General features: G+C 38.6%; 1 protein-coding gene and 1 pseudogene across 1 annotated transcript in view; both read left to right on the top strand.

The window, feature by feature from the left end:
* The window catches only part of LOC114710130 (fatty acid desaturase 2-like protein FADS2B), a 39,623-nt gene that overhangs the window by 9,315 nt on the left and 6,727 nt on the right, over positions 1–23,581 (top strand). The window contains exons 2-6 of the mRNA XM_028894214.2: positions 2,409–2,519; positions 9,624–9,821; positions 13,445–13,546; positions 19,388–19,513; positions 22,361–22,421. Coding sequence (XP_028750047.1) covers positions 2,409–2,519; positions 9,624–9,821; positions 13,445–13,546; positions 19,388–19,513; positions 22,361–22,421 — 598 coding nt within the window. The remainder of the gene's footprint in view (positions 1–2,408; positions 2,520–9,623; positions 9,822–13,444; positions 13,547–19,387; positions 19,514–22,360; positions 22,422–23,581) is intronic.
* Positions 11,219–12,501, top strand: LOC114710131 (annotated as a pseudogene).

Here is a 23,581-nt window from a genome sequence, read left to right as displayed (position 1 = left end):
AGTATATGGGTTCTGTTAGAAAAGCATTGAGTATTTCAAGATTAAATAAACTCCTTTGTTGTACTTCCTCAATAATACAAAGAAAAGAGATCTGCAAATCAGCATGCTTACTCTTCTGCAGATCTCTGTGGCTCCTCAACATCTGTCCCCAGAGCACAGACTTCTGATCATCCCTCAGGTTCAAAAGTAACATGGCACTCAGAAGAGTAGATTATCAACAGCTTCAAATTCTGCTGGGTTACATTCTTATCGATGTGTGCTACAGATTTTGAATTATATTGTATTCTTCTGTACTCTGAAAACTGACCCACCAATATGCTTTCCCATTCTAATCTGCTCAGAAACAGCAGACAGATAATTCAATCAGTATAGATCATCATAAGATCCATAAATCACTCCCTTAACCACTGAATAATTCTTTCCCTGGTTAAGAGAACTAAACTTGAAGCCACTCAGATTCGTATGCACATATACCATATTTTCACAAAATGTGAAAAATTTAAAACATCTTTGAAACAATGTAGCCCATTGTTGTCCAAAGGTTTTGTGAGAAGTGTGCACAGTATAATGGACCTGTAGCCCAGAAGGATTCTAGCACTCAATCTATGGACCTTTTGGTGAAGTCAATCTACAAACTTGATATTGAACACTTCTAATTATCATATTCATCATATATGCACCTTCTCAGAAGTAAGCTTATGAAAAGTTCCATGGGGTTGGAGATCTAGGATTCAATATATTCACTTGTATAATTGGAACCCACTCCATACTGATTGTTAAAATGAATATAGGTAGATAGATAGATAGATAATAGATAATAGATAGATATACCTGAATTGCTGCATTAAAGAAAAGGTAGATAAGTGAATTCCTATCTCTGGTGGAACATATAATAAAGAGATGGTTAACAAGGACTGTAAAGTGAGGCCTGCCTGGAAAAATGGCTCTGTAGCTAAGAGTAAATGTTGCTTTGGTATAACTCAGTTCCTAGCACCCATATCCAGCAGCTTACAATACCCTATAAGTTCAAATCCAGGAGAGCTGATGCCCGCTTGTCACCTTTACAGCCACTCAGACTCATATGCACATATCCATACACATAATAGATCATAAGACAAATCCTCTTTTTTAATGTACTGTATAAGCAAGCCGGGTGGTGGTGTCACACTTTAATCTCAGCACTCAGAAGGCAGAGGCAGGTGGATCTCTGTGAATTTGAGACCAGTCAGGACTACAGAGTGAGTTCTAGGACAGCCAAAGAAACCCTGTCTTGAAAAACAACAACAACAAAAAAATTAAGTACTGTGTAGTTAGTATATGCCAATCAGTATCTTAATTAATTCATCCAAGCTTCATAATAACTTATTAATTGAGTGGCAACTATCACTACCATTTAGGGAAGAAAATACAAAATATATGTAAGGCAACAATGTGTAAGGTTCACAGTTGCACAGGCTGCAAACAGCAAAACCAGAACTGAAGTGTAGGAAGGTTGGCTTTTAGCAACCTGTGCTATGCACCAACCCCTGCTCCAGAGTGTTTGGATCCCACCCATATAATTCAAGGTACAACTTTGGCTGTATTTCCTCAGTTTTAATCACTGCAACCTCAGTGTCATAACAGCAAGAAGCTGATAATCTTCATCTCATAAAATTTTCTCTCCTCCTCCCCCCTCCCCAGCAAAAAAGTTATAAAAATACCTGGGAGGAAAGAGTCTTTTACAATATAGGAACTCCACTGCTTCTCACAGTGATGTGGAATTGCTACTTAGCAACATTATTTCTGTGGAGTGATGAGAGTCCTTCAATGCTGAATGCAGCTGAGAGTATACTACTTTAGGCAGCCCAGGACTCAAGGATTATGTTCCCCCAATCCTTTGTGTCTGTATTTTAAGATGTTGCTATCAAATTTAATCTACTGTTGTTTGGAATAACTAATCGAAGAGGCTTCATTCTTCTAAACCTCAGTCAAGAGCTGAAAGGAAGCCCTCAATAGAAAATTGTAATTTCTGTAGACAGTCTTGTTTACAGCATGCCCTAGACAGTTTAATAAACTTTCACATGAAACCTGATACTGGACTTCAAAGACTCACCATGGTAATTAACTCAAGCAACTCTTCCTTTCCATGCTTAAGAAAAAAAGCAGTGATGTAATCAGTGTTCTAGGAATTGCCTGTCCCTAGACAAACAGTGCCTGTCTGGGTGGGTCACCAGCCTCATCCTCTTATAGAAGGGTCTCAAGGATGAAACTGATGAATCACCTTGAAGCATCAACATGGGATTAGAAGCAAGTGCTCTGTGGTAGGGTCTATGCTGTTGCCAGTTTGGGCCCAGGATGGGCAAGGGAGGAGCAGATCTGTGGATAAACACATCTCTTGCAAATTTCTAACACGTATCTCTGTTTTACAGGATGCCTTCCGGGCCATGCACCTAGATCTCAGCATTGTGCAGCTGTACCTTAAGCCACTGCTCATTGGAGAACTTTCTCCAGAAGAACCCAGCCAGGAGAAAAACAAAAATGTAAGTACAGCTTCAGGATCCAATAGCATATAAAGATTGGTGATAAGGTATATTTTGAGGTCAAGTTACTGTTTTCTGTGAGAATATGAAGCCATAGTAAGGTACAATAGCTCCTTGTTATCTTAAGGGTGTACATCCTAAGACTTGCCCTCGAGTGGAGGCCTGAAATAATGGGCAATATGAGCAGTATCTGCAAGCAATGTGAATCTAGGAGAGTAGATATGACTACTAGGATGTCACTAAGTAACTGGACAGACAGTAGTGTGTACATTGATAGACACAATGGGTGAAGGGGTAATTCGGGTTAAAGACAGGGTGGAGCAGAGTGGCAGGATGATATCTTATCGTTATGCTCGGAGCAATGCACAACTTGCAAAGTCTGTTATTTTCTCTTTACTATATTTTGACTAAGAATGACTAAAAGTAAGTGAAACCACAGGATAGCAAGCAAGCACTATTTTTTCCTTATATTGAAGTTAGACATTATTTTCTCATATAATATATCCTGGTTATAGTTTCCCTCTTCTTCTACTCCTCCTAGTTCCTCTCCCACTTACCTTCCCATCAGGATCCACTTCCTTTTCTGTCTCTCATTGGAAAAGAACAGGCTTCTCAGAGATAATAATAAAATATAACAAATAAAATATAATGAGATAAACATAAAAACCATCACATGAATTTGTAGAAGGCAAACTAACAGAAGGAAAAGAGCCCAAGAGAAGGCACATAAATCAGAGACTTACAGGTTCACATACTTGGAAGCCCCAGAAAAAGCACTAAACTAGAAGCCATAATGTATATGCAGAGTACCTGGTTCAGATCTGTGCAGGATTTGTGCATGCTGCTTTAGTCTCTGTGCATTTATGTGAACTTTGATCATATTGATTTAGAGGGCCTTGTTTTCTTGGTGTCCTCCATTTCTTCCAGCTCTTACACACTTTCTGCCTCCTCTACCTTGATGGAGATACCCAATTTAGGGCTGAGAATTCCAAGATCTCTCTCAGTCTCTGTGTAATATCTGTGGGTCTCTGTGTTCCCTTCTGAAGGTGGAAGCTTTGCTGATGATGGCTGAATCAGAGTATAGCAGATTATCATTTGGAATTATTTTAATACTATGTTTGTGGTTTTATTTTTGTTTTAGATCAGTATTTGGTTTTATTCTATGTTCCTGAGCTACCTAGTCTTTGGTTCTTGGTCACCCAAGCAGTGTCAAGTATGGGTTTCATCTCATGGAGTGAGTCAAAACAGACATTGGTTGGGTACTTCCCACAAGCTTTCTGATATAATTTCTTAGCGTATCTTACTGGCAGAACACTGTAGATCAAAAGGGGTTGTGGTTGGCTTGGTGTTTTCATTTCTTTTTGGTAGCAGGCAGAGTACCTTCCTGTACCTAAAAATACACGAATGTAGAGGTGAAGGTAAATTAGACACCAGCTCAATTTCTCCATGTTCAGTGAGTTATGTAAGTGCTGTCTTCAACAATGGACCCTTGCTGTCAGTTTGTAGAGAACAATCTATTGGCTTGACAAGAACCTGAGTTATTTGAGGACTTCCATTGGACCCTGTTGGCTAAAAACTCAATAGATGTATGAGGATCAGGTCCTGGTGCTGGAAACTTCATTTGGTGACAAGAGATGGTCAGTCGGGACTCTGTCTCCCCTATTATTTGACAATTTCATTTAGATCACCTTTATATATGGTTATCTTTTAGAAGTTTCAATTGTATTAGTTTTCCATACTATCTATCAAATGTCCCTTAATTCTAGCTGTCTCTCGCCATATTCCCTCCCTCAAGCCCCTTTCCCCTCCTCTCTTGATCCTCCCATTCCAGTCCCTCATCTATTCATCCATAATTATCTATTCCATTTCCCTTTTCTAACACAATGTATATGTTCCCTCTAGTTTCTTATTCTATATCTACTCTCTGTAGTTTTATGGATTGTAGCTTGGTTATCCTTTACTATTATCCACATATAAGTGAATACATACCATACTGACCTTTCTGGGTCCAGGTTAACTCATGCAAGATGATTTTTTTTTCTAGTTCTATCCATTTGCCTGCAAATTTCATATTTTTTTAATAGTTGAGTAATACTCCACTGTGTAAATGTACCACATTTTCTCTATCCATTCTTATATTGAGAGACATCTAGGACATTTCCAATTTTTGGCTATTATGAATAGAAAGCATCGATAAACATGGTTGAGCAAGTGTCTCTATGGTAGAATGAAGCATCCTTTGAGTATATGCCACCAAGAGTGATATAACTGGATCTTGAGGCATATGACCCTCATCTTCCTGAAGAACCCCCACACTGATTTCCATAGTAGCTGTACAAGTTTGCACTCCCACCAGCAATGGAGGAGTGAGTATTCCCCTTACTCCACATCCTCCAGCATGAGCTGTCACTTGTGTTCTTGATCTCTAAATATGTAGATTCTGCATATTTCAAATATCATAGTTTTCCTTGGAAGATTTTTTCATTATATATATATATAATGAAATATGATCATATTTTATTCTCAGAACAAAGCAATGGAATTTATAGCACTTCATCCTATATAAGTTCTCTATCTCTAAGCATTTAATTCATGCCAAGCAACTCAGACATGGTTTTATTTCTGTGGCTGCTTTTAATTATGTGTTTGAAGCCTAACTAAGCTGAGCTGCATGGGAACAGAGACTCAGAGACTGTCTCATTTATTCTTGTGTCCTCCAACCTTCTACACAGGATCAGACATGCAGCAAGACATCTACAATTAGCTGTTGAATGAAAGATGTAAATAAATCTTAACCATGCCCATTTTTATGTGTAGGGAAATGATTATTAAGAATAACTTGCTTTCTGAACACAGCTACTTTGTCAAAGAACTGGGCCTCAAAAATCATTCCTTTCTAGTCCCACAGGTTTCTTAACTGTTCCTCAAGATAGGCATTACTCTTTCTTTACTGGTTTGACTGTTTTAAATACTGTCACCTAATGGTTCTACATGACTAAAACTTTGCTAGGGTGATTTTACATAAAACATAAAAGGATTTTAATTAATAACAAAAATTCACTTGTTTGAAATTTATTTTTGTAGAAACTTAACTGTGTCTGATATGTAACCAGAACTCATATGTACAGAGCAATGATCCATATAGTACTATGAAGAAGACAAAGTAAAAGCTTTATTCACCATTTTTTAAAAAGAGAATATGGAAAAAGAGACAAGACTACTTTGAGGGAATGAAGTTGTTTTGCTCATATTTGTAATACTTGGGTTCACTTTGTACACATGCATCCCACACAGCTACGCACCAAATGGCATAGCTGTCGGGAAGACTGGATTCTGAGGGTGGACAACATGAGTCTCACCTTAACCCTTCTCATCTCAAACCCATTTAAGCCCGTTCTCAAACTTCTCTGAGCCAACTGTTTTTCTGTGTAAGATAGTGTTTAAAATATAGTAAATGCTCTACAATAAAGATGTTATCATTATCATGAACACAGTAGTGGTACTAGAGCTTACAAACCTCCATACATGTCCCCACCACTTGTAGCAGGTGACCCTGGATTTTAAAGTAATAGCAAAGGTTGTTATTCCTAAAGAGTTTCCAAAAGGCAAAGTAAATTCAACCAACTTCTGAGAGCTGAGGGATGATTGTTATTTAAACTATTGTTCTTCTCTGAGAATTAAGGTGGACTGAATTTTCTGTTTGACAACTGTGTGACTACTTGAGCTACTACTATAGAAAACTGAGTGACAGGAGGTGTGGGCTTAAGTCCAGCATCTGGGACTTGCTTTTTAATTATTTTAAGGCAGTTACTCTTCTGAATTTCAGTGACCTTCTACTCTGTATAATTGTACTGGGAAAGAAAAGGCTAGGAGAAACCTTAGAGACAAATTAATATCAGAAGCTCATTAAAACTGCCTATGGTCACCATAACTCCAAATTTGATGATAGTTGGACATTGCCTTATGAGAATTTTGGGCTGACAATAGGTCCTTTAAAAGTTCCACCAATCACAAGTGTGCCCACGAATATAAAAGCATGTGATATCCACAAACAGTTACTGGATATATTTAAACAAATGTGGCCTTAAAAATCATAAGCTACTTCTGTAATTTCACAGCTTGGTGATTGTGTAATCCTGGAATTAGGTTCTGTGATACTTCTTATTCATCTATCGATCTCCCTGAAGAAGAGGCCTTTCATATCTAGATGAAAAATTCTCACCAGTGAAATGGATACATAGTGTATGTCTCTGAAAACAACACACCATTGATACCCTTTAGCCAAGGTTCACTTTTTATAGTTTTAGTGATCTATCATCAACCAAAGTCCCAAAACATTCCATAGAGAATTCTAGAAAAAGTCAATGCATTCGTCCTCAGTTATTCTGAGTGAAATGATGAAATTTTACCATCCCCCATTATTCTTTCTAGGATATGAATCATCTGTTTATCCAGTGCATTCGAAGTGTATAATTAGCTACCAATTTATCTTTTTAGTCATCCTGGTTATGAGATGGCACAATCTTTGGTCTCAGACATACACTGATAATTTTGGTGTGTTTTCTCTGTGAGTAATGGAATCTACTGTGTAGTCTTTTACACACCCCATAACTCTTCAAAAACTCCTTCTTCCATCTTCCTGCAAATTCCCTCTCCCCGATTCTTCCCCACATTCCCTATCTCCCTCTTTCTCTTCTATAAGGGAGAAGGAATTTTTAATGCGAGGCTTCTGACGATGACAGAACCTTCCCTAAGGTGATTTCTAAGCTTCAGTAGGAGATGGCCATGCAAGTCTGAACACTTGAGTATAAAAGGAAACTCAGGCCAACTCTGAACCTTCCTAAGAGGAATTAGGGGCAGTATCCCACTCACAAAATCCCACATCCTAAACCCCAAACTTGTCAGAAGTATAGATCTATTTATTGGAAAGTTGTCCCTGAGAATAAAGACTTATGATGTGTATAAAAGGTTAGGCAAACATCATTGCTCCTAATTTTAACTCTTTGATTCAAAGTGAATTTCATTGACTTTTCCATAAGGAAGTGTAAATGTTAACATGTTTTTCCTCTGCCTCTGACTATACAACCTAATAATAAAGCTAAGATTTGGGGCACCAGTTACTCACAAAGAGGTAGATAATATAGTTTAAAATGTCTTCAATGGCCCACATGATGTCTCAGCAGGTTAGGAGTTTGCTTCACAAACCTGACAACCTCAGTTTGATTCCCAGAACCAGTATAAAGGTGTAAGAAAAGAGCCAGCTCCACAACGCCTTTCCTCTGACCTCCACATGCATATGACATATGTGTCACCCCCCACAGACACACAAAAAAATAATAAATATTTTTATTAAAAAAATTATTCATTTTACATACCAACCACAGATCCCCCTCCCATCCCTCCTCCTGCTTGTCCCAGCCTCCCCTCCCCAATCCACTCCTCATCCCCTCCTCCAAAAGGGTAAGGACTCCTATGGGGAGTCAGCAAAGTCTGGTACATTCAGTTGAGACAGGACCAAACCCCTCCCCCCTGTATCAAGGCTGAGCAAGGGATTCTACCATAGGTAATAGGCTCCAGAAAGCCGGCTTATGCACCAGGGATGGATCCTGACCCCACTGCCATGGGTCCTCAAACAGACCAAGCTATACAACTGTGTCCCACATGCTGAGGACCTAGTCCAGTCTCATACAAGCTCCACAGCTGTCAGTCTAAAGCTTATGAGTTCCTACAATCTTGGTTCAGTTGTCTCTGTAGATTTCCCCATCATGATCTTGACTCCCCTTGCTCATATAATCCCTCTTCCCTCTCTTCGACTGGACTCCCAGAGCTCAGCCTTTAGCAGAAATATCACTTAGGTTAATGTGTATAAACGTTTGGAAATCAGATCAGTTGAGAGTGTGGCTGGAGCAAGAGAAAAGTAGCAGGATTTTAGAGATGTATGAAAGGAGTATGGGAATGGAAAAGAGAGAGCTGTCAAAGTAATTCCAGCACTAGAAGTCTCATTTCAAAATTCATTGGTGTAACTTAAAAACGCATGCATAATACCCATGTGTCCAGACCACATTAACCAGCAAACACCACACTGATGCTTATAGCTAGAGTTTCCCTGCCTTGCCCACAGTCAGGACAAATCTTTGTCACCCGCTAGTCCCACAGCCGCTCAGACCCAACCAAGTAAACACAGAGACTTATATTGCATACAAACTGTATGGCCGTGGCAGGCTTCTTGCTAACTGTTCTTACAGCTTAAATTAATCCATTTCCACAAATCTATACCTTGCCACATGGCTGGTGGCTTACCGGCGTCTTCACATGCTGCTGGTCATGGCGGCGGCTGGCAGTGTCTCTCTGCCTCAGCCTTCCACTTCCCAGAATTCTCCTCTCTCCTTGTCCCACATACTTCCTGCCTGGCCACTGGCCAATCAGTGTTTTATTTATTGACCAATTGGATCAATTTGACATACAGACCATCCCACAGCAGATGCTAATAGTCTTGTTCCCAGGGGATCCACTGAGAGCATCTTTGAACGTTTATCCCTCAAGCTAATCTACCTAGAACACATTATTCTTTGTTTACCTTCATCCGTAAGTGATTCACTTGTATGCAGTAAATAATTAATGATTGAAAGAGCACTTGCACACTATAGTAGTAACTATGGTAGTACATCCTCATGAACAACAAGTTCTTCCAAATGTAAATAGAGTTCAACTCAGCATTGAAATGATGGTTTCAAAAGTGACTGTTGGACTTTATACATATTACAACTGCCCCACTTTGCCTCCCCCCAGCCCAGAAAACAATTGCTTTAACCTGCCCTCCCTAACAGCTGGGGAAAGATTTGCACATCGTAACTCATTCTTTCTTGCCCATAAGAAATATATATATATATATATATATATATATATATATATATATATATATAATCACCATTTTTTTCAAGTATTTCATTTGTTTTAAGTTTCATTGTCATTGGTTTTAAATTCTAAACAAATATATTCATATTAATAAAGTAATTCATTACTAACTTGGTAACAACTTGCATTCATTTATCTTCATCCTTCATATGAAGGAACTAATTTCAACCTTGAATATTCATTTCACAGCCACAGTTGGTGGAAGATTTCCGTGAATTGCGCAAGACATTAGAGACCATGAATATGTTCAGTGCCAACCTGGGGTTCTTCTTTCTCCACCTTGCACAGATCTTGGTTTTGGAAGTCTTAGCATGGCTGATACTACGTCATTTTGGCACTGGCTGGACTGTTACGATACTCGTTTCTTTTCTTCTTACGGTTTCTCAGGTAAGCAGGTGTCATCAGCTTAGGCAGCAGCCTCAGAGCGAGCCTTGGTTTTTTTCATCCTTCTGTTTTTTTATTTGAAATCTTCATACATGCATTCAATACATTTTGATCATATTCATGTCTCACTATCCCCTCCTAGCCCACTCAAGACACCACCTCACCGGGCAGTGGTGGCACACGCCTTTAATCCCAGCACTAGGGAGGCAGGGGCAGGCAGTTATTTGTGAGTTCGAGGCCAGCCTGGTCTACAGAGCGAGATCCAGGAAAGGCACAAAACTACACAGAGAAAAGACACCACTTCATTGTATCTCCCTGCCAACATTGTGTCCTCCTTTTTAAATGATATTTTCAGCCCACTGGGTCCAATTAGCACTTTCCATATGCACAAGGATGTGGGATCATACACTGGGACACTTGGAACCTACTGGTGGCCACACCCACAAATTAAAGTGACTCTCCCTTTCCTAGAATCCAGTAACTCCTCAACTCGGGTGGTGCCTCAGGAACCACCTATTAACTTGTTTAATCTTGTGCAGCTGCTATGTGTCACGTGTGTAACAGACATGTCATATCCAGAGGACAGCAGTTCATAGCTCTCTTCTTCATCTTCCATTTCCTACATTTTTCTGTCTCCTCTTCAGCACTGTTCTCTGATCCTCTGTAGAAGGGCTGGTATACATCTTAGCACACTACTCATGAGTCTTAACATCTTCTCAAAGTGTTGGACTCCAGTTCTCTCATCTATAAGATGAGGATAACAATGGATATGGAATTACTCTAAAGAAGACTAAAGATGTTAATCTGTAAACAAGGTAGCACAGTATCTAGCATATGGTGATGGTTAAATGAATGGCAGTTGATATTGTTCATCCAGTTTTATCCCAATTATAATAACTAAAATTCTATCTTCAGCCATATAGCATCCATCTTTATCTTTCATTGATTAGTACACCATCACTTGCCAGTCCATTCATTATTCAAGGGGGAAAATTGCAACTTAATATATGAGATTAAAAAACACATGCACTCCAGTATAAATAACATCAGCAAATGGAACTTAGACCATTTGATAAATTTTTATTAATTTCTATATGCATGTCCAAATGTGACCTCATATAAGAATAGGCTGTGTACAGATATGAAAGAAAATTCATATGTTCCCTGTCCTGGAAAAAGGAGTCCTCCAGGACTTAGAGAACCACTCAGAGGAATATTGCATGGTAAAAAGGGGAAAGCAAGTGCTTCCGGAACAGGAAGAGGCCATTCATTCTTGGTAGAATTACTCAGGAAGGTTTTCCAGATCCCAGAATTTTTACATCAGTTTATTTCTTGAAAAGTCAAATTTCGGAGACAGCGATCGAACGGTCATGAGCTTCTTGCCGGCTGTAGCTTCGGTGTCTCGGCACGGAACCGCAGTAGGAGAGGCAGTCTCTTCTCTCTCTCCATCTTCTCGTGAGATTTTTTTTGATCTTCAGCTACACTTTGTGAGAGACCTTGTAATCAAAGGAGATGGCTAGCAATGTTACCAACAAAACAGACCCTCGATCCATGAATTCCCGTGTATTCTTTGGGAATCTCAGTACACTTGTGATCAAGAAGTCTGATGTGGAGGCAATCTTTTCAAAGTATGGCAAAATTGTGGGTTGCTCTGTGCATAAGGGCTTTGCCTTCGTCCAATGTGTTAACAAAAGAAATGCCCAAGCTGCTGTAGCTGGAGAGGATGGCAGAATGATTGCTGGCCAGGTTTTAGATATTAATCTGGCTGCAGAGCCAAAAGTGAACCGAGGAAATGCGGGTGTGACACGACCTGCAGCGGAGATGTACGGTTCCTCATTTGATTTGGACTATGACTTTCAACGGGATTATTATGACAGGATGTACAGTTACCCAGCATGCGTTCCTCCTCCTCCTCCCCCTATTGCCTGAGCTGTGGTGCCTTCTAAGTGCCAGCACGTTTCTGGAAATACCTCTCGAAGGGACAAAAGGGGATTCAATTCAAAGAGTGGACAACGGGGATCTTCATCCAAGTCTGTAAAGTTGAAAGATGATGACCTTCAGGCCATCAAGAAGGAGCTGACTCAGATAAAGCAAAAAGTGGATTCTCTGCTGGAAAGCCTGGAAAATTTTGAAAAGGAACAAAGGAAGCAAGCAGTAGAGATGAAGAATGAAAAGTCTGAAGAAGAGCAGAACAGTGCCTCTGTGAAAAAAGATGAGACTAATGTGAAGATGGAGTCTGAGGCTGGGGCAGATGACTCTGCTGAGGAGGATGACCTGCTGGACGATGATGACAATGAAGATCCGGGGGATGACCAGCTGGAGTTGATCAAGGATGATGAAAAAGAGGATGAGGAAGGAGAGGATGACAGACAGCACCAAAAGAGAGGATGACTCTTAAGCACATAGTGGAGTTTAGAAATCTTATCCCATTATTCATTTACCTAGGCGCTTGTGAGAGATCAAAGTAACAGAAGATCCTCTCCCCTAGAACTTCAGCACATTCTCACTGTTCACCTTCTCCTTGTCCTTCCTGTTTCATTGATTCATAATTGCCCTGCGCCTAGTTCCATTTTCACTTCCTTTGTTGCTCCTTAGTAGTTTTGTTAAGTCTTACCTTGTAAGTTTTGCTTTTAATTTTGATACCTCTTTGACTTAACAATAAAAAGATGTATGGTTTTTATCAGCTGTCTCCAAAATAATCTCTTGTTATGCAGGGAGTACAATTCTTCCCATTCCTATGATTTTGGTAGTTGCTTCCCTAACTGCAGAGGCATCTCATTTACTTGTAACCCTGAGAGCAGCTTTGCATTTATAGGTGTGTGTTTTCCCTCACATGAGTGGGGCTGTTCAACACAAATGTAACCATGTACTTTTGTGAATGAGAGTTGGCATGTCAAATGCATCTTACAGGAAAATAGTGTAATAGTCTTAATATTTGTTTTCTAAAGTTAATACCATGGGTTATTTTTGTGAACAGCCTGATGTTTGGGATCTTTTTCTCAAAATAAACAATTCCTTATTAAACCAGAAATTTGAAGGAAAAAATGATTTTTTATTACAATTATTTGCTTTTTTTAATCGACCTCCACAATCTTAAGTTTTTTAAATAAATTTTCTTGAGCTTCATTAAAAAAAGTCAAATTTCTTTATTCTTTAGAACGTCCATTTTTAGAAACAAATATTCATTTGATGCTTAGCATAAACTTGACCCTTTAACATAAACTTTGACCCTCGCACAACACCCCCAAGGGTTTGTCATTATACCCAGGGAGAATCAGACAGATCACTGAGGGTCAGAGCTACTCTACTGTACAACTTGCCCAGAGTTGTTCATCTCTTAAGTATTGAAGATTCCAAACTTATTAGGCACTAAGGTCCATGCATGAACTTCATACTCCACCACAGAAGACACCAAAGGGTAACAAAAAAAGTGTTCAAGGCAGGAAAGACCACTAGTGTATTTAGATGGAGGTTATAAAGTTGTTGATGTGTGTAGGAAATTGAAATTAAACTTGGATGGAGATCAGATAAGACCTCCCACTATCTTCTGTCAGGCTTGAAAGTCTTGTAGACTTAATGATTCCTTCTTGATTTTGTAACTTCTCTAATTTTCTTTCCTTTCTTAGGCTCAAAGTTCATTTTTACAACATGACATAGGACACCTTTCCATGTTTAAGACGTCCAAGTGGAACCACCTGATGCACAAATTTGTAATGTGTCACCTCAAGGTACAGGACATGAGGAAGCGTGATGGAGATTGTGACTGGAACTCCCTAAGGCAGGGGTTGCTCTGTCTTGTATGTGTACTCAAAGCAGAAAATAGTGTTCTGACATTCACAATGAGTAAAAATGTCTTTACAAGATAGGTTTTATATATAATAATATTTAATATAGCACTGCAAAATCAAATTTTAAACTTTAAGAAAAAAGTGTTTAGTGTTTATTTTTTTATGATTCTGATAAACTATTTGGCTCAATTCACATTGTCCTAAGGAATGTTCACAGAAGAATATTTGTGTCCTTAAAATCGAGATATGCACTGGAAAATCATGAATGGAGATCTTAAAAGGGATGTGAAGGTTTGCCTTGGAGAATTCAGCAGACCTAATTAATCCTGAAAGGTTGAAGCTAAGTACATAAAGGAAAAATGCAATACCAGAGAACATATAAAAACTAAGATAAAAAATAGGTGAGGAAGGTGAGGCAATTCTACTGAAGAGGATTACAAAACAGACTTCTGCTAGAGTTGATAATAAAAACTGACATTATTCTCTGAGAATGGAATGAGTTGTCTTATCCGGCAACTAGTGAGTTTCCATAGCTCTTCAGTAAGTTTCTGTGTATGAATAAGTGAAAGAACAAATGAACAGAGATGATAGGACTGCAGTGTGAAGGGCTTTTGTCTCTGGAAATGCTCAGTATGCCATCCCAAGACCATCATATCTATCTCTGGCCTTTTGTAACATTAGGAGATAAGCTAAATCTCTACTTTTCTCTGACTGTCTTCATTTTTCACCATGTACTCTGGCTCTAAAGGTGAGAAAATGCCCCCTCCCCACCAAAACATCTCAAACAAATCCTACCATTCTTGCTAGAAACCCATAGGAAAAGTCCTCAGACATTGACTCATGTTGCTTTATCTTCCTTAGCACAATCTCTTTGTATTACTTCTCAAACATAACCACTTGCTTTCCCAACCTAGAAGTAGGCAACTAATTAATAGAGTGAAGAGAATGCTGGAGCCAAAATACTGGAGAGCAGTGAGCCGGCAGCCATGGATAACAAATGATAAGAAATGGTGGGCAGGAACATGAAGGAGATGAAAGCTGCCCTGTGTCAAGGGCAGAACTATTTCCCTTGAAGCTAGTGTCTCATGTAAGACTCACAAGATGACTATTACGGCACCCCTATTTTTCAGATAAAATGAGTCTTCAAAGGGCTTGACTAAGCCAGTGTCTTCAAACTGGTTAAGTAGAGAAAGTAATACCACAGTATTAAATAATGCAGGCCAGAGTAGTGATTCTCAATTTGAACTATAATTTGGAGGCGACTGAGGATCTTGGTAAAAGTAGGTATGCCTAGACTACTAAAGCATGGGTGTCAAGCATGGGTGAAGCTCTTTGGAAGCTTTTTGGATAATTCTAGCCTAGACCCAGCACTGAGAACTACTATTCCAACAACAAATCCTCTTGTGTTGAAACTCAGCCTCTTATGAACTGGGTCACTTTGAACAAGTTATTTAATGTTTTTGCACTCCAGTTTTTTCACTGAAAAGAAAATGAAGGTAGACGGATAAAAGCTTCAACCTGTGGGATTATTGTCACTTATATGTGATATTTGTGTATCATGTGTAACAGTGTCTAGAAACAGTCATGTCAGCTGCTGCTAATATGAGGAACAATACTTTCACAACAAAAATGAGGATCTAGAATCAATAAGAACAATGTTTGGTCATAACAATGTTTCTTCGTATTAAGAAGCAGACTATAAGTTAGACAGCCATTGACTTACAGAATTCATCTCTTTTTAGTCTCTCTCATTCAGCAGATGGAGCCATGACGAGACTAGGCAACAGAATTGGACTTGTGTTTCTATCAGAGACATGTCTGTTCCTCAAAAAGTACTTGTCACATTATATGACAAGATTCATTTAATCAGAAAATTCCTAGAGGCACATTCTTCTGCACCTTTATCCACCATTGTTAAGTAGATAAGTTTTCTGAATTCACTCTAAAATCTCACAAAACAAAAATAGAGGCTTTTTTCCCCTGAAACTATGAGATTCAGGTAGCGAAGCTGTATGTGTCCCCTCCCCTATGCTGAAATCACAGAGAAATTATAAAAGGCACTTGCCCTCAAGATGATTGGCAGTTGGTTTGGTGCCAACTATGTGGAATTTCCCAGTGAGTTCCACCCTTGCTGCCTCTTTTTGAAGTCAATGTTTTCCCACTAATCCAAATTTACACATAAGTCTTTCTATGCTATGTCTCCAAAAAGCAGTTTTCAGGATTTGAAATGTATATATCTTTGATGACTCCTTACTTGAATGAGAAAATGGGAAATGGCTCTAAAAGCAGAGCCGGCATACTTTGCCTTTTAGCGGGCAAAGCCAATGATTCATGAACAAAATAAGCATAGGCTTCAACATGTACAGAAGAGAAAATTACTTGTGGGCGGTGAAGTGGGTGGGAAGGAGATGACAAAGAAAATTATAAGCAGCAATATTCCGCCTCTTACAATCATTACAATTCTAAATTTCAACACTAGACTTCACATCATTTCTCCCCTATCATTCAGAAAAGCATAGGTAGCATTGTGGATATTATTCAGCATCTCTCCAGTGTGTGTATTTGTGTGTGTGTGTGTGTGTGTGTGTATGTGTGTATTCTAGTGTTTACAGTATACAGACATTTAAATAACCTTTCTGAAAATGAACCATGAAAAGTGAAATGTTTACATACATTTTGCATTCCTGTATATTACAGATCCAGCATTCTTAAATTAAAAATCTAAATATGAAATGTTTCAAAATCTAAATATTTTTAACACCAAAATGATGCCAGGAATGGAAGATTCCATACCCTGGAACTTTGTTTCATTCCAAAAAATTCTTTAAAATACTAAATAAATTTATCTCCAGGACCAGACATATAGGAAACAAATGGGTTTTATATTTGGATTTAATTCTCATCTCCATATCGCACTGTGTGTGTACAAATATCCCAGTGGGTCTTTTTTTAATGAAATTAAAGATATTACTGACCCTAAGTTAGACATCATGTAACATTTTTTCCAAGATCTTCCTATATGAACATTTTACAAATAGTAAGAATCCTATATCACTATAGAGATAATGGAGCAGAATATTTGAGATTAAGAACTGGTCTGACATCTGTGACTATATCCTAAACCATTTGGTGGGAGGGAAGAGGAAGTGTCAGACAGTTGCTTTCTGTCATCCCTCAGAGCTGCATTCATTTCCTGGTTAAGGATATTTCCCAAGTCACATAGCTAGTAGATGGCCAAACAAGAATTTAGATTCCAATTGACTTCAGTCCAAAGCCTAGATTCTTTCTACTACACTGATCTCAGGATGTAACTTAGGAATAAGGAATGACCTAAGGAGGACCCACTCAGAACTGTTTCAGGGTAACCAGGCACATGGCTAAAAATTCTCCCTGCCCATGAAGAACTCCACTTTGTCTTTGGTAAGAGTGTTTTCCAGACATGGAGATTCAGGTAGAACTGGTTGTTTAGATCACACCCAACATTATGTTGGCCACTGTTCTAACCTCTAGGGCTTTGTGCTATTAAGATCTGTTCCCTGATAAACTGTGCATCACACCCTGTCTCCCATGTTACCAATTACCACAGGTAGTCATTGCCTAAAAGAGTAGTCACCTGGTAGAAGTAGCCAAAATATCAGCTGTGGGAAGAGATAATTAAAAAAAAAAAAAAAAGAATCTTTTCTTATCATGTTTCAATTTGCTGTCAACCATTCCCATTAGACTGTATATTGCTAGTGTGGGAACCTCATTATATCATATCTTTCTTAGCATCTCAAATGCCTACCTAGCTCAAAATCTGATATATTTCAACATAAAGAATAAATGAGTGAAGAAGTGAGTGACTGTATAACTAGATAGGAATAGGACAAAGTGTAATGAGACCCCAAAGGCAAGTGATAAGTACAACTTGGGATACAAGTCAGAGTAACCATAAGATATCTGGGAAGTGACTACCCAGGCAGTCTGGAAACCCCACTACAAAAGTGTCAGGAGGTTTTGGAGGGAAAAGGGAGCACAGATCCCATTCTTTTTATTTGTGAGTAGGTAGATGATTGCAATGTCTCATAGTAGAGCTTCCAGAAAGAATATGGAAAGGCAGGGCTAATATTTACAGGTTTTCAAAGCATACTCATCACCTTTGAAGTGTATAGTGTATAGACCACCATTCTCCAGCAGAAATATATAAGCTACATTAAAATGGCATCGTAAGACCAAGGTGCCTGCTGTCAGATGGTGTCCCCTAGGCAAAACAAGGAAAATGCATTCACAGACTCTCAAAAATAAGATTACCTAAACAAGACTAGCATAATGACAGCACCAGGGGACATGCCAATAAGGACCTGGGAAATACTACAAGGTCCTACCCCTAGATAAAGAACTAGAAGTGATCAACAGCTATTGAGAGAGAGAAATCTGTTTTCCTCCAGGGACTAGCTCCTCATAGATTATGTAGTCTCAAGTAGTCAGCACTTGACACATACAAATATGAGTAACACTACATGGACTCAGTAGGCTATATATGTATGCATATGAGCGTATAAATGCATATGGGTACATATATGTTCATGTGTGTATATGTAACAATAGTAATTAAAGAAGAGCTCATGAACTTGGAAAGAAGATATGGTACACATAGTAATGGAGGAGTGAGAATGATGTAGATAGATAAAATGTTGATATATGAAATTCTCAAAATAAAAACTTTTAAAAATGACATTCTCCATCTTCACTTTTATAATAACCAAAATATAATGACTTAAATCTGTAATCAACATAAAATATTGGTGAAATATTTTGCATTTATTTATACTGATTCTTCAAAGTGAATCTTGAGACTTAGTTTATCTAGCCATATATAGTTTGTAGCTTCTATATTGGTCATAGCTGATCTATAATATGTATGCATGAATTATTAAGAGATGGAAAATATGGTAATAAAATATTATTGCTGTTCATTCTTCTATAAACAATTAACACAATGAGAAGAAATTGAGTTTCTCAAAGAGCCAGAGTTTTAGCTCCAGTATCTCATATCTCCCTGAGCCACCCATGGAACTAAATGTCATCATGTTGAGATGGAATTAAAGAAGATGAGTGATTAGTCAAAACTTACACATCGCAGTTAAACAGCTAGTATAAGAAAGAAGACTGAGAGACCTCAAATCTTTCACTCTATTAAAACTCTCAAACTTAGAGTAAGAAAGAAAATCACCAGCAGCTTAATCGAAGATGATTCTGGCTTGGCACCAGCTAGAATGTTTTAGTCTCATTTACTTTTATAGAAAAGCATAATGCTGGTACTTGCAATGATCTGAGCAGAGTCCTCCAAAAAGAGAGAACACAGATTCTTGACTGTGAAATATTCATTGAAGTCAGATTTCTAGAGCCACCTTTCCCCCCAGAACTAATTGAAATCTTAGCTATGAGGCTCCTTTGTATGTAAAATACGAATAAGACTCTCTGCTCCATCCATCTACCATCAGAATCATATTTTTTATATAGGGCTTCTGTATAAAGAAGGCTAGAAAACCATTCCATGGAGTAGATTATGTTTCCATTCTCTGGAGTTCTTTTTAGCCGGCAGTCGTGTTCTGGAATTAGAAAAGTTTTTCTTCCTAGCTCTGAGCACATTTTTCTAATAAGTTCTGCTGTAGCCCAGCATCAGGGTCAACTAGAGAAACCAAATCTCCTATTTTCACTTTGTATATGCAGAACACTCCAACAATGAAGAGTGTCTGGGGAGAAAATTCTATTAGTGAATGAATTCTCTCTTCTCCTCAGGGCCTGTCAGCTGACTGGTGGAATTATCGACACTTCCAGCATCATGTAAAACCAAACATCTACCCCAAGGATCCAGACATTGATGTGGGCCCACTTTTCCTGCTTGGAGATACTCAGCCTGTTAAGGTACATTTAACTACCCTTTATTAGCATTAGGAAAATGTTCCTGGAAGCGTCCCTTATTATGGAAAGAACAAGTTGGATTGTTCTAACTTCACAAAGGATCTCCTAGCTTCTCCTTTCCCTTTTAAGGTCCAGATAAAGACATGAATAACAAAGTCTGGAGTTATAAGTATAGAAGAATGTTAAGAGTCATGGCTCTCTGTCCATAAAGGTCACTCAGTCCAGACTCCCACAGCAGAAGACATAATAACCTATGTCACCCTGCTTGAGCAATCTCAATGACAGGTTCATTTCTGGTCCTTATCACTACCTCTGAGGCAACATAAACCATTCTCAGGAAGTAGAATCAGATGACAAGGACCAACATTTGTTTTCAAAGCAAGGTTATGAAGAGATGGTCACTGAGAGAAAATAAACTCAGTGCATCTGGTTAGCACTAGACTGCAAACATCTAAACAACTAGTTGGTTCAATTCATTCTAGTCCAGTTAAAAGAGATGCTGCTGCTATTTTTAGTTCATGTTCATTTTAGTATGCATGCTTTATATGAACCACTTTGCCCAATGACTTATATGACAGCTGTAGATCCAACTCATAATTTGGACTTTTAAACAAAAACTGGAGTATAAAAGTAATAAGCTGAATTTTTCAGTCATTGATTTTTTCTTTAAAGTCTCAACTTGAGTCTGTCATTTAAAGACTATTTCAATTACTGAATTTTATAGGAAAGAGAGTGTTCCATAGACAAAGGAGGTATACTGATTAAAGCAAAAGTTTATCCCTTATCTAGGAGAATGATGGCTCTGAGAATCACATAGTTTCTTTTTTTTTTCATTTTTCTTTATTAAGAAATTTTCTACTCACTCCACATACTATCCACAGTTCCCCCTCCTCCCTCTTCCTACCCCCCAGCACTTTTTCCCAAGCCACCCTACATGCCCACATCCCCCAAATCGAGGTCTCCCATGGGGAGTCAGCAGAGCCCAGCACACTGAGCCTAGGCAGCTCCAAGCCCCTTCCCACTGCACCAAGGCTGGGGAATCACATACTTTCAAACAGATCTCTGTCTTCTAGAAGAACTTAAGAGTGTCTGGAGATTTTATTCTATCTTTGTCATGTGTTGCCTGGATATGTCTTACACAGAACCCAAAGACTGTGTATCTTTTAGAAAATTGTTTTTTCCATCTTTGAGGAACTTATCTTCTGTCCTAAATAAAGTAGAAAATGAAAGTTCTTGCTTATGTATGGGTTATCACAAATGAATTGCTTTTGATAATGGCTCTCCAAACTTTGATTCCCTTGATGCTTGTGGACTTCTATGCTCATCACTAGAAAGGTGATACGTTGGTGTCTCTGACATATCTCCCTGGAGCATAGGATGTTTGTCTCTAATTAATGAAGTAGCTTGACTCCCTCCAAATCACCTTCTAGAGAGCTGTCCTTAGTACACATGCTGTCTCTTTACAAATATAGACGCCATCTCCATAAATTCTAGAAGCTGCCCTGTGGGCCCCTTCACAGAACTTTCAAGTTCTAGACACTATAGCTTAAAGCGTGGATCACAGTTATTCCACCTCTAAAAATCAGTGGTTTATTTCCACAGCAGTGGTGTTTCTTATGAGTTATGACCTTTTCCTTTCGTATATCTTTCCTGAGAGTCTTTCTAACCCTTTATTCAAACAGGACTTTCTTAACCCACATTGACTGTCCAGAAAGACTTACTGTCCTTCTTCAGGGTAATACTCAACTCGTTCATCAAGGTTTATCAAGTCCCAATAATAATTCATCTCATCCCTTTTCCTTGTTTCTCACTACTTAGGTATTTGGAGACTCAAGAGCAACCACAAATAGATATTAATATTTCACCACCACAGTATTTCTTTTCACTTAAGGTAATAAAAGGATGTGCTAGCTACATTGTCTCAATAAAGGAAGCTATCTGTACATAGAAGGGCAAAGACCAACTAAGTAAAATGAGTCCAATATTTCCTCTAATGTAACTTTATTACCAGAGGGAAAAAGGTGTCTGAATTATCATTCACTCATTTAATCCCTTAATGAATGTCAGCTAGATACTAGAGATATACAACCATTAATCCTATGCCTCAGAGTAATTGCTACCATTGTATTCTGAGCACAGATCAGATTGACCAAGAAGCCCAGGAAATTAATCAAATTCTGATTTATGAGTGGAATCTTATACTTACATATGTATATGGTGAGCAATGTCTGTAAAAATATTATATACACTATTGTTATGTCTTAGAAATGGTAAGTTAATTGAAATCCATAAGAATATAAAAGAAAAAAAGATGAGAGAAACAGGAGAGAGTCTGTGCGCATCCCTTTTCATCACAAGGTCACTTGCTGGACATCCATTAGATGAAAGAGTAGAGATACGGCTGCAACGTCAGGGTCAAGTCCAAGCACCACAGCTAAAGAGGGCTTAAAAGACCCCACAAAAATGTGTATTTTGAGGTTGACATTGCACGTGAAGAGAATAAATTTCAAAATTTTTAAATCACACAGGTAAAAACAATATTAAATTTTTACTTAGATGAGAATTCTTTTTAAATGATAATAAACTCTGGGCAAGAATTACCCTCAGCTAAAGCACACTATTCCCAAGCCTGTTCTGGTTCTTCTAGTATCTCAAGTTTGACAGGCAATGAGTCCTAAAATCATGCCTCTCCTCCCTCCCTCATTCCTCCTCTCTCTCTCTCTCTCTCTCTCTCTCTCTCTCTCTCTCTCTCTCTCTCTCTCTCTCTCTCACACACACACACACACACACACACACACACACCTTACATATGCTAGAGAATAATGACTCTTTTATCCTCTGCCCTTCTAGTACGGCAAGAAGAAAATAAAATACATTGACTATGAGAAGCAGCACCTGTACTTCTACATGGGTGAGTCTCCTGCAGCCACTTTTCTTGTAAGCACTAGTCAAGCCAAAGACATGATCAGAACTGTCTCACAGAAACCAACCCGTATCTGATTTGTTAATGAGAAAATAAGCAGATCTCACTTCAGACTCACTGGTGGGAAAACATGAAATGGAAATTCAAAAGTGAATAGGCAGTTCTAACAGGTGTCTCATCAGACCAGGTACTGGGCAAGAACTGAAAAATGTACTTAAAGAGGGTCAGAAGGTCAAATGCTAAAGAGGGAGTCAACATCCTTGTCTTAGAAAAATTTAACAGCATTGAAATAAAAGAATAATAACATTTTTGTAGAGAGAAAACAGGTGGGGAAAACAATACTGAAAAATTTGCAATGTGATGCCAGAAAAAAAATAGACCAAAGAATAAAGAGCACCAAGAAAGTTTCTACATGGAAGACAGCTTGTAGCTGCTAAGATCAGCAAACAGCTTTAACATAGGCACACAAATCAGACACTTAGATGATAGGTAAGTGGGTATGTATGCATATTATATATATATATAGATAGATAGATAGATAAATATAGACAGACTCTCTTCCACACTGGGATTCAGTATCTCCACCCTGTACCCATCATTGCACCCTTTTGTGCCACATTCCAAAAGAAATAAACTGAAAGATGTTGACTACGAGGTAGAAAGGAGTGCGATAAAGCTAGACTATCTCTGTTTGCAGACTGGTGTCTGTTGGTGCTAGGCTTTGGTTCCTCTTGTCAGAGGAACCAAAGTAAATCATTTTGGCAGCATTTAGTTTTTCCAAGTGGGAACTTTAAGGAGGCTGTATATTCTCGCTTTGAGCTGCTACAGTGGGTATGGGTAAAATAATTTGTGCTGACAATTAGCAATCCACATTGGTCAAGCCTGAGATCTAGTTGAGAACAAAGCTCAAAGGAAGCTAACTAAAATTTGACCAAGTAAAAGGTATTTGTCCAAAGCCAAAGGGTCTCCCAAAGATTGTTTTGTGCTCTTGGAAGCCTTAGTGATGTGATGAGAAAATCAGGTACATAGCTCTATCGCCGGGAAATGAGTATACTGACTTCATTCCACTCATACCAATGTCTTGTGGCAGAACCCATCAGAACTAAGTCTGAGGACTTAGTCGGCCTAAAAGACTCCAGCACCTAAAA

The sequence above is a fragment of the Peromyscus leucopus genome, chromosome 4, assembly GCF_004664715.2.
Source record: "Peromyscus leucopus breed LL Stock chromosome 4, UCI_PerLeu_2.1, whole genome shotgun sequence".
NCBI classification, from domain to species: Eukaryota; Metazoa; Chordata; class Mammalia; order Rodentia; family Cricetidae; genus Peromyscus; species Peromyscus leucopus.
The sequence above is the reverse complement of the archived record's forward strand: the minus strand, read 5'-3'. Positions and strand labels throughout refer to the sequence as shown.